We start from the raw sequence: 12,021 nt of genomic DNA, 5'->3' as shown, positions 1-12,021 counted from the left end.
TGGACTCTGTTCACATGTGGAAAAACACAGCTTTGCATTAGTTAGGTAACTGAACTGCTTTCCTCAGTTCCACCCGGATTCGGCCTTATTTCACTTTCAGAGCCTCTCCCATTATAAGTCATCCCATCGTAAGGTGCCACAAGTTAGTCACTGCCCTGGAGCAGTTGGGGTTTTTCCACCCAGCAGAGTTGCTGTGGGGTTTGGCATACAGCAGAAGGGGATGTCGGAACTGAAAGGCGAGCTCAGGCATTGGTTTGGAGGTACAGCAAATCCAAATTTAGGGCTCTTCGGGCTGGATGGCAAGGACTACAGCCCTGTGGTGCAAAGTGCTGACCCAGCCCTGGCTCGCTCTGCTTGTTCAGACGTGTTCGAGTGTTTCTGAGAAGTTATATTTGTGCTGGCAGGCTGCGTGGCAGTCAGGTGGTGTCTATCCACGTGGCTCTGCTTTTCTGCAAGGCCGGATCGCGTTTCTTTTCCTGCAGCTGGCACAGAGCTGTCAGACAAGTATGATGTTGACATAAACACTGTGCCGGCTAATTTGACAGAAATGAGCTGGCATGACCTGGAACCTTGCAGATGGGGTTACATTAAGGGCCATGGGAGAGCCTCAACCTCCCACCCTTGGCTTGGAAGCAAGCAATGGCTCAGGCGTAGCTGAAATCCTGAGCAAAATGAGGCCTTGCTTGCACCAAGCACTTCATACAAGATGGAGAGTGTGGGTGACGCTCACCTCTCACCCCACCTCTTTGCTGGAGAGCGCGTGGGCTGGCACCGGACTTCGCCTCTTGATCGTCATTTGCTGCTGCCTGGCACTGATTGAGGGCATCATCGCCCCGTGTGCCTCTTAGGTAAAGGAAACTTCCTTCTCTCCCACCATTTTGGCTTTTGTTTTCTACTTGGTCAGGATTTGCCAAGGCTGAGTCCTGAGGCCGAGTGTAAGGCGCAGGCATCTCAGAGTGCATCCTGGCAGGGGCCGCACTAATCCCCCTCTCTCCCTCTCTTGTGTCCAAAGGAGAGGGAAATGCAGCCGATGCAATTACCAGCTCATTAACCAAATCCCATCAGAACCGGTCACTCTGCACATTCTTGGTGATTTAATTCCCCCATTTAATTAATTCCTCCCCTAGACACGATTAGCTCACATTAGAGACTAATTACCTGTTAATTTTCAATTTGATAATAAGCGCTCTTCCAGGCTCTGGCTAAGCTTCCTTGGTCATGCTGGATTTGCTCAAAGGCAGCCACTTACGCCTCTCTATCGGGGTTCCTGCTGACCTTGCTGTCTCCTACACCACATGCAGGCTGGCTGCAGCCACACCATGATGGCAGTGCCTGGTGATGCCGGGGAATCCTGAGAGCACTGACTGCTGGGCTCTTCCCGCCTGCCCAGTAGCGGACCAAGGGATATGAGAACCCAAACTGGAAAATATTTACAGTGCAAAGCTTTGATATTCTGCCCCACTGGTGCCCAAAGCCTGTGGGCCTTGATTTTTTTTATCTGCTTGAGCATTTGTCAGAGGTCTTGGGGACGTGCATGCCGCCAAGGGCTGGCAGCAAGGGCTCTGGGGGGCTTTTCTTGGGATCTGCTCTATGCTCCTGAGACTTCTGCATTTTATCCACAGGATGGCTCAGTGCAAAATGCAGAAGCTATCCAGGAAGCAGAAGGCAGTGCTTCCTCCCCGCCACTCCCCCCGGATGTGTTTGCAAAAATGCTTTCTCAGTGTGCTTCTGCCACGTGGAGGCCTCCTGGCCTCATTTGTGAACTGTGCAGCACAGTGTCAAGGTTTGGACAGGAGGGGGTGACAGTCCTCTTCTGATCCACGCCAGCATGCAGCATCTGCTGTCAGGGCACTCCTTCATGGGCTATGTGTGTCTTTGCCTCCCCCCACACAGCGGAAAGCAAAACCTCACGTCTGCTGCCGGCCAGGCAAGCTCTCACAAACCCACGGGTTATTCCAGCACCTACAGCTATTCCCAGGAAAGCAGCCCGAGCTCTGGCAGGTAGCCTGGCCTGGCAGGTTGCTCTGGGACACAGAGCACTGGGTGGCTTGGGGCGTAACACCCGGATGGGTTGAACTAGGCCCCAAAATCTGTCAGCTGGGGCCTCAGGCAAGGCTCTGCAGGCATGGGCTGGCTTTGCTGTGCCTTGGGCACCGGGCAGGAGCTAGGGGATGCCTCAACCCCTCAGGTGGAGGCCTGCAGGCAGCGTGGATAGATTTCCTCCCCCACTTTCCTATCCCACACCCATGAACCCATTGCTCTGACAGCACAGTGTGTAGAGGGCTGTTCCCAGATGCACCCAGACAGCTGCTAGCAGTGCTCAGCAAGGGTAGGTGAGGATGTGCTTTGGGTGCCCTGCAGAGTGAAGGGATGTGTGGCCGGAGCTGTACACTGGGGACATGCCAGAGTTGAGCAGGAAAGGTGTGCTGCCACCTGCCAAGTGGGCAAGGAGACAAATCAGGGGCTTAGGAGATGTGAGGGAGCATGGGAGATTAAATAGCTTTCCTAGGTGTGTGATGTGAGGTGGCCCCAGGTGATGAGCCAGGACAAGGAGCATGTTGCCCCATAGAATCATAAGATCATTTGAGTTGGAAGGGACCCTTAAAGGCCATCTAGTCCGACTCCCTGTAATGAACGGGGACACCTACAGCTACATCAGGTTGCTCAGAGCCCCGTTCCACCTGACCTTGCGTGTCTCCAGGGATGGGGCATCCACCTCTCTAGGCAACCCATGGCAGTACCTCATCTGGAAAAAAAAGTTCTTCCTTATTTCCAATCTAAATCTTCCTTCTTTTAGTTTGAAACCACTTCCCCTTTTCCTATCACAACAGACCCTGCTAAAGAATCTGTCCCCTTCTGTTTCCTCCACCCATCTGTGCCATAGAAGCTGAGACAAGATGATGGCTTTTGGTGTCCTTTGGTGGTCCTTCAATCTGCCATCCTTTTCAGGCACTGTGGAGCATCAGGGTGAAGGTAGGCACAGCCCTCTGTAGTTAGAAACAGTGCCACTTCCCCATCCCACACCTGCACACCCTGAAAGTGCATCTCCAACGCTGCTGCTAGGAGAAGTGTAAAAGCTCTGCTGAAATCAAAAGGAACTAAGAGCCATAGTAAGAAATTCTGGGTAGGACCTTTTTTTTTCTTTTTTTGAGAGCTGACGTGTCTTGCAGAGCCCCAGTGTGATTTATTTTTAATGCTGCATATTTAGCCCTCCTTTGCCTTTCCTACAGCTCAGCTTGAGCACTGTGCTTCTGCAACCTCAACCTTCCCCTGCCTTGTACGTGTGGTGTTTACCTCATTTGTTTTCTGCTTCCCACCATACACACACAGCATTTGTTCTCTGTTATAACTCAAAGGCATGGTAGCTCAAGCAACTTGTTGCAACACACTTGTTGCTAAAGCGCAGCTGTTGCTAGCACAGCTTTCCCCCACTCTTATCAGGCTCAAGCAAACCTGATTCAATGTATACGGCCTCAGTGGGTAGCTTAGTACAACCTAGAAAGAGTGATTTACAAGCTGCAGCTTTGCTGCTGTTGAACTAGTGGGAATTGAGCTAACTTTTTGCCAGTTGCTAAGCTTGAGACCTGGCACTGATCTCATCCAAGAGCATAGTACTCATTGCGTGGGCATTGCTTTCTCCGTCACTGTTGGCTTGGTGTCTCAGAAAAAGCTGTTGTGCTTCTTACATTTGGGTTGCCCGAGTTTGTTTGTCCCTTGCACGGGGCCCATGCTTTCCCGGTGGTTGTACACACAGAGCTTACCTGCACTGTGCAGGCTTCCTCTTGCCTGGCCTCTTTGCTAGGAGGGGTGCAAGGCATGTGCATGGCTGCTTGTGTTGAAACTTGTTAGCTGGAGGGAGGGCTCGGCCACAACAAACAGCTTTTAATAGGTTCTCCTGCTGTGTTTTCAGCCAAGCCGTTGATGTGGGCTTGATTATTCAGTGAATGAATGCATTTCCATTTTGATTATGCGCTTGGGAAAGCACATTAAGTTCATTTAACGAATCTTCCAGATCATCTGTAAGAATAAACTGCTCTAAACCTTCTGATTATTATGTTATTGAAGTTCATTTCCTCATAGATGATTGGCTTCTTTCCTATCGGCCAGCATCCTTGTTAGACAACAGAATTATCCTTGTGCATCTGTAAATAGATAATGATGGCTACTCCTCGTTACTTGGGGCTTAGAAGTGTCAGTCAGGTTGGGGAAGTACCACTGCAAGCAGAACAAAAATCACCTTGCAGCATGACTGTAGCCTTGGAAAGCCCTTGGTCCTGGAGGGCTTCTGCTTTGGTCTCACCAAGTGCCTGAGCTGGCTCCTGACCTGGGGCAGGGTAAGTGCTGAACCAGCCCAAAGTATCTATTCTGTTCAAGGCGGAGAAGGTGGCACTTATCCTGTTCTGTGGATGGGAGATGTGAATGATGAGGAGGCCAATAACCTGTCTGGTGAGGCCTGGCAGGGCTGCTGGCTTGAACAACCTGTGACGTGCCGTGGGTTTGCTGTGGAGAGGCTATTTCAAAAGACATATTTGCAGGGCTGTGGAAGCGACTCTATTAGTTGACTCATCAGCTGCGAGGGAACTGTACTGTGTTTCCATCAGATAACAAGGAACTGAAAGCAGCCATTGCCAGCAGCCCATGGAAAGCACAGTGTGAGGCGGTGAGCAGGAGAAGGCAGCTCTGGGCTTGTTGCACTGGACAGAATTGACCCCATGCCTGCTGGTGGGACACGCGAACAGCAGCTGCTCGAAGGCAGAAGTGAGAGCAGGGGGAAGATGAGGTGGCCCAGCCCCAGTTCAGGTTTCACCAGCAGCCATTTGGCCCTGATGTTAACCCTAGAGTGTGTTCCCTTTCAGATGACACTTGTGCTGCTGACTCTGCACTTTTGGGTCTCTGCTACTGCTGCACGGTTTGGCCACGGTGCAGGACCAGGTTCTCAGACCCAGGTCTGAGAGCTGGTGCCCACCCTGACCCTCTCCTCCTGTTGTTTCATTGGCTTTGTTTCTTGGCCCTCCCGATGCAGCAGGAAGATAGGAAAATCGGCTGTTCCAGCACCACCCAGGATTTCCTGGGACCTGCTGGCACATGGCTGGGCTGATGTTTCTTAGAGCTCATGTAACTAACTTCAGTGGGAGGCAGCCTCATACACGGATGGGGGAACTGTCCCTGTTAAGACCAGCCCAGAAGTGAAAAAAAACCCTATTTTTTACCTAGATCAGTTTCACTATGATAGCCCATGCCTCGGCAGCGTGCACTGTGGCTGTGGGAATGCAAGTAGTGGTGCAAGGACCTGCAACATGGAAGCCCAGGCCAGCATGGTGAATGTGAGACTGAGACCATCTAATGGGCTGTGCTTCGGTCTGTAATGCCCTGCCAGGGAGGTGCCAGGGCTTGGAGGGCGCCGTGTGCACCCAGCAGTGAAGTGTGGACACTGGCAGAGGCTGCTGGAGGGAATTAGGGTGCCAGAAAGCCCACCCAGTGCTAAGCATCTGCAGCGCTCCTGGCCCTGAGCACTCATCAGCCCCAAGTCACACTGACAAGGGTCAAGTGTGGTTTAAAGCCCGGGTTGTTGTTGTTTTTTTTTTTTTTAAATAAAACCAAACACAAGCCTCTTTCATCTGCCGCTCAGAATTTCAGCTTTTCTACTTAAGAAGACTGAAACTTCTCCCCACTGAGCCACTTTCTCACGTTGCCATCTCATTTCAGCCCCGGGGGCGAGCAGAACATGAAGCTGGAGTTGCGGGGGCTGGCAGAAGAGCTCAGTGTTCCCGCAGGCTTCTCCCCGAGGTGCCTGCAGAGCGAAGCTCCCCAGCCAGCTGGCTGCCCGCAGCTGGGTATTTCCCAAAAAGGTGACCTCAGTGCCCCCCCGGCAGCCTCCCCAGTGTGCCTGTGCCGAGGCATCTTCTCAGCGCTGTGGTTGAGAGGGGACCACAGGCGGACTTGTGTGGGTGGATAGCACGGAGCTGAGCTCCGCTGGTGGCAGCTTCAGCAGCGCCGCTGTCGGGGCTGGGGCTGCTGACATCGCTATAGGCACATCCTGCCTCCATCGCCCCCAAATGTGGCTGCTGGAGTGAAGCTTTCCTGCTGCATCGAGCATAAATTCATCAGGCATTCCATTTCCTAAGGGAAAAAAAAAAAAAAAAAAGCAGAACAATTTGCTTAGGGATAAAGCGTAGAGCCATTTTCCCTCTGGCACAGTGAGTGCAGTTACCTGAGGCATGGAGGGCTGAGATAACTCGCTCATTCAGCTCCCTCTCTCTGTCATCTTTCTGTCAGAAAAGGCTTTAAAAAGCAATTCACGTCCCGAATGCAGAATCTCCACATACCGGACCTGTCCTTGTGATTTCCACACAGCAACTGCGGCATCACAAGCAGAATGGTCTCTTAGACAGTGCAGTGCTCATTATTTTGAGGGCCATACCCACCACACAAGCTCCCTGTGTTTGCAGCCCCTTTTCCCAGCGCTGCTGTCGTCTCCTCGTCCTTTAGGAGCAATGCTTATTGGCATCCTATTTGAAAAGCTCAATTAACTGCAGCCATAAGCCTGTGCTTGCCCCCAAATATAATCATATTTAGGCTGCGCCCTCTGCTCCCACCCCCTCGGCCATTATCTAATGGGCAGCGGAGTGATAGCTTTCGGTAATGCTGTTTGAATGGCAGCGGTTCAGTTCTGGGCTTAATTTTTTTATGGTGGGTTGGCAGGGGGAGAAAGCGCCGGTTTGGATTGCCTGCAATCCCTGTTTTGCTTTTGGAGCTTTAGGGGACGGACATGTTCTTCCATCTCCGCTAATCCCCCTCTGATATCGAGGATTTTCCTGCCATTAAATGATAGCTTGTGAGAAAAAAAAATGCCAGCTTCCCAGAGGCAGAATGCAGCTAATGGCATCCCTGTGAGCAGGAGGGAGAGCACAGCCGCTGCCCGGCCAGGTAAGCCGTGTCTCTAGGTGCTTTCTGTTGGGAATCATAGCTTTGGCTGCTCGGTGCGATGCCAGCACCTGTTGCCCGGGGAGGTGGCCGGTCCCTGACCGTTGGTGATCTCTTCCCACCTCAGCCAGGAGCACACCGTCGGCACAGCTGGAAGGAAGGAAAACCTGCAGGGTTGGCTGAGAAGGTGGATGGTGGAAGGAAGGCGCCCGGCAGGGAGGTGTGGAGTGCTGGGGACTGTCAGAAACCGCGTGCAAGAGGATCCTCTTCCTCAGTCTTCTTTGTAAATATAGACCTGGCAGTGGGAAAATGATGCAGGCAAACAAGAGGGTGAAACCTGTCTCTGCTCTTCCCGTGTGCTTTTAGATCCCCCAAGTTTGCTTGCCAGACCTGAAATGCCACTAGTGAATAATCAAGGTAATGTTTGTCGTCATTTTAAATGGTGAGTAGCGCTCTTATTCTGCATTACCCAGTAGTGGGTTGAATGGATTGTTCTGTAGGTTAGATACGTAATTGCAAGTGTTGCCTCTTCGTCCTTCTAAAATCTCTGGCAAACACTTTTTTGCTCTCTCATTCTTTCAAATTATAGTATTATTTAAAAGAGTAAAAGAGATCATCCCTGGGTGGAATTTTTCTATTCCTTGATCTCACTGATATTTGTTACCTTAATGCCGAATTCCATTTTTTTTAAAAAACACGCATCTTATCCCATGCTGTGTCAATGAGTTGGAGGCATCATCAGCTGCCGCCCTGTCTGCCGGTGTTAAAAGCAAAGAGCATCCATTTTGGGGAGGGGGAAAGACTAAGGATGGCAAGGTGGGATGTTTCATGCTGCGTTGGTCAGAGGAGATCTGACTATCAAGGGAAACTGCTCTCCTGTGCTTGCCCCAGGGTTTGGTGGGGATTCAGTGGGGGGACTTGGGAACACTTCCTTTGCATGAGAAAAGGGAGAATGCCACAAAGGTGCTGAGGTGCTCCTCTGAACTCCTGTTGCCTGGGGGATGTTTTCCAGTTGGCTGCTCCTCAAGCATTTGCTTTCCAGGTACTGCACAGTGCAGAGTTACACTTGTAGATCTTAGATGTGTGCTGTGAAATGCCACTAGCGTAAGACCCAGATTTGGCTCCAAAAAACTTTGTGCCTAAGGAGAGCAGGCTGGAAAATGGCTTGGGTGCAGACATCTCCTTTATCGAGAGATTAAAGAGCAGGCAGGGACAGGAAGGAGGGGACTTTGCTCATTTCTACACAGCACACAGTGCACACAGCTGCTGGGAGAGGTCTGCTCCAAAGGCCAGAGATGGGACCAAGGTTGGAGTAGACGTAGCTGAACACTGAGCTTGCTTGGGAAAGCCTCATATATGGGACAGCCTATACACATATGTCCCTCTGGATGTCATCCTGAGCCTATGTGAGGTTCCAGCAACAGTACTTCCATCAGCTGTTTCCAGACAGCCACCTGCAGCCAGACATTTGGGAACAGGCAAATCCTTAATCTGTCTGAACCTCAGTTTATGTAACAGCATCAAAAGAATAACATATGCCCCTGTTTGCACACAACAATGTGGAATGGTGCAGACGGGAGCAAAAGACACAGCCCCTGTGCAAAGACAGAGCCATGTGAGGCCAGCGCCTTATCCCACCTCTTGTCCTTAGGATCCACATCCATTGCCTACCTAGCACCCTGCTAAAGAGTCAGTAGAAGGGTTCTGGAAAAGAGAAAAGAATACAAAGAAATGATGTCAACCTGCATAAAATCATAGGATCATAGAATCATAGAATGGCCTGGGTTGAAAAGGACTCCTCCTATCACCAATATTTCTCAATAAACCATGTCCCTTATTACAACATCTAAACATTTCTTGAACACCTCCAGGGTCAGTGATTCTACCACCTCCCTGCGCAGCCCGTTCCAGCACCTGACCAGTCTCTCGGAGAAGTATTTCCTAACGTCCAACCTGAATCTCCCCTGGCACAACTTGTGGCTATTCCCTCTAGTCCTACCGCTAGTTATCTGGGAGGAGAGGCCGACTCCCACCTCACTACAACCTCCCCTCAGGTGGATGCAGAGAATGATAAGGTCTCCCCTGAGCCTCTTCTTCTCCAGACTGAACAATCCCAGCTCCCTTAGCCGCTCCTCATAAGACTTGTGCTCCAGACCCCTCATAGCTTTGCTGCCCTTCTCTGGACATGCTCCAGGGTTTCAATGTCTTTCTTGCAGTGAGGAGCCCAAAACTGAACACAGTACTCGAGGTGCGGCCTCACCAGAGCTGAGTACAGAAAGATGATTACTCCCCTGCACCTCCTGGCAACACTATTTCTGATACAAGCCAGGATGCCATTGGCCTTCTTGGCCACCTGGGCACACTGCTGGCTCATGCTCAGCCGAACATCAACCGATACCCCCAGGTCTGTTTCCTCTACACAGTCTTCCAGCCACTCTGCCCCAAGCCTGTAGCGTTGCCTAGGGTTGTTGTGGCCAAAGTGCAGGACCTGGCACTTGGTCGTGTTGAACTTCATCCCACTGGCCTCAGCCCAGCGATCCAGCCTGTCCAGATCAATAGCACACACTGACTGCCCTCCCCCCGCTTTTGCCCACTCAGAAATACTGCAGCCCCACAGTTGCTGTCCTTCGAAGAATCTCTGCAGGATCCCATGGCCAAGCCCTGTCCCTACCAGCTTGCAAATACCAATCATGGGAACGCTGCGAAATCAGTGAGGTTGGAGGGGACTCTCTGGGTCCATCTGGTCCAACTGCCACTCCAGCAGGGATATCCAGAGCAGGGTGGCCAGGAACACATCCATGTGGCTTCTGAAAATCTCCAAGGAGGAGACTCCACAGCCTTTCTGGGCAACCTGCTCCATTCAGGATGGATGATTTCCCTCCTCAGGGAGAGAAATTCCGCAGAGAGGTTGCAGTAGGAAACTAACACTTTCCCAGAGGGTTTATAAACACCAGCGGATTTCTAGGAATTGTTCACAAGAGCTTCTTAGCACAGGCATACACATACTGTGTGACAATTAGCCTGCCTAGAAGGGAGGCAGAGGCAGCACAATCTTCCTTCTTGTGTCATGACTAGTACATTTGCTAATGTCTCCTGTTTTTCTCTTCTCACACCTCCATGGGGTCGGCACATTCCTCGCCTTCAGTGATCCTCTGGGTGCCCCATGTCTACGCGGTGTGGGCCTGTGTGCGGTCCTGCCCTCCCAACTGTGTGTGCACCCAGGAGCGGAGCTGCTCCGTCCTCTGTGACCGTGCCGGCCTGGGGCAGATTCCCAGCGAATTCCCCTGTGAAGCCTCCTCTATTAACCTGGACAAAAACAGCATCAAATTCCTCTCCGAGAGGGCCTTCGGTACTTTGCCTTCCCTCAAATCACTGTCCCTCAACCACAACAATATCTCCTTCATCACTCCGGGGGCTTTCAAAGGGCTGCCCAGCCTGACAGAGCTGAAGATGGCCCACAACGAGTACATCCGCTACCTGCACACACGGACATTTACTGCTCTCAGGCGGCTGGTCAAGCTGGACCTGGCGGACTGCAACCTGTTCAACATCCCAGACAGGATCTTCATTGAGCTGCACTCTCTGCAGGAGCTCTTCTGCTTCCAGAACAACTTCCGAAGGATCCCAGGTGCCATTAGGGGTATGGAAAATCTGACCCACGTTTACCTGGAGAGAAACAGGATCGAAGCAGTAGCCTACAACTCCCTGCAGGGGCTGACCAAGCTGAAATACCTGAATCTGCAGGACAACAGGATAAACGTCATTCATGAGCGAGCTTTTCAGGGCTGCCGGAAGATGGAGTACCTGTACCTGAATGACAATTTGATTAGTGAGCTTCCAGAAAACTCTTTCGATGGCCTGAGGTGCCTGAAAATGCTCAACCTGGGGGGGAATTTCCTCAGGAACGTTTCCAACACGTGGTTCAGGGACCTGGTGGAGCTGGAGGTCCTCTACCTGGACCGCAACAGGATCAACTACATTGAGGAGGGGGCTTTTGAGAACCTCACCAGCCTGGTCTCCTTGCACTTGAACAGCAACAACCTGACAACCCTGCCCTTCTCTGTCTTCCAGCCTGTGTACTTCCTGGGACGGCTGTACCTTTTCCGCAACCCCTGGGAGTGTGACTGCCGCATTGAATGGCTGAAGGAGTGGATGGAGAACTACAGGCTCGTCAGGGACATTCCCTGTGCCTCCCCATCCTCGGTAGCTGGGATTGACCTGATGGACGTGCTCTATGATAGATCACCAGAAGGTTACTGTCTTGACCCTGTGGAGCTAAATGTCACATCTGACAGCCCGACCCCAAGTGGTGAGCCTTTCTCTACCACAGAGAGCAAGTTCAACAGCCTTATTTCTAAACTCTTGCTCCAGATGGGCCTTCCTGAAGAGGTGGCGAACACCACTGAAGTCTTTGGTAATGCTACACAACTGGATGGACTCACTGATGGGGTTACTTCTGGCACAAGGGAAGACAGCAGCAAAGCTATCTCCTTCTCTTTCCACCTCCCAGCACTTCTTACAGTGGTTGTTTTCCAGAGCAAGTAGTGCAAGAGCTGCCTGGAGCATGTATCCTGCTGGAGGCTACCATCTGTGGGATTGTGACTGAACACCTCTAAGTCTCTGTCCCTTCCTAGCCCTAGGCACTGCCTGGGGTTGCTATGAAAGGTTGCTGCCCCTTTTAAACAGGAGGACGGTACCTGGGGAGGGCCTGAGATGAGCATGGCATTTTGGGTGTGATGTCAGACAGGGATTTTGTTCTTCTTTCCCCTGCTATCGTGGCACATCTGCAAGAAAACCAGAGACATCTATTTTTGTCAAAACAGTCTTCTTCGAGGAAAAGCTTTCAACACAACAGTTCACTCCTCAATGTCTATTTCAAACATGTTTTTATTTTTTGATGAATATATTGTTTCAAAGAATATGCTGTTTTTATTTATAGATTATTTCATGGCTTGATAGCAGGAACAGAATATGGCAATGACAAATGCAGCCAGGATGAACTAAATGTTTTATATTCCTATCATCAATATTTGTCACACAATACTTATCATATTGTGGTATACATGTTCATATTAAAATGATACAACATATACAATT

General features: G+C 51.1%; 1 protein-coding gene across 6 annotated transcripts; it reads left to right on the top strand.

Moving 5' to 3' along the window:
- NYX (nyctalopin) lies at nt 2,746-11,628 on the top strand. 6 transcript variants are annotated; one of them, XM_021407575.1, is made up of 4 exons: nt 2,746-6,927; nt 7,052-7,144; nt 7,291-7,341; nt 10,070-11,628. In XM_021407575.1, the coding sequence occupies exons 3-4, from the start codon at nt 7,320-7,322 to the stop codon at nt 11,467-11,469; spliced, it is 1,422 nt and encodes a 473-aa protein (XP_021263250.1). In that variant the 5' UTR covers nt 2,746-6,927; nt 7,052-7,144; nt 7,291-7,319; the 3' UTR covers nt 11,470-11,628. The 6 variants fall into 6 exon arrangements, with proteins under 6 accessions (XP_021263250.1, XP_021263243.1, XP_021263235.1 ...); XM_021407568.1 differs by having other exon boundaries at nt 7,291-7,366; XM_021407560.1 differs by having other exon boundaries at nt 7,052-7,207.

Source organism: Numida meleagris, chromosome 1 (assembly GCF_002078875.1).
Source record: "Numida meleagris isolate 19003 breed g44 Domestic line chromosome 1, NumMel1.0, whole genome shotgun sequence".
In the NCBI taxonomy this organism is placed as follows: Eukaryota; Metazoa; Chordata; class Aves; order Galliformes; family Numididae; genus Numida; species Numida meleagris.
Note: the sequence above shows the minus strand (reverse complement) of the source record. Positions and strands in the feature narration are given on the sequence as shown.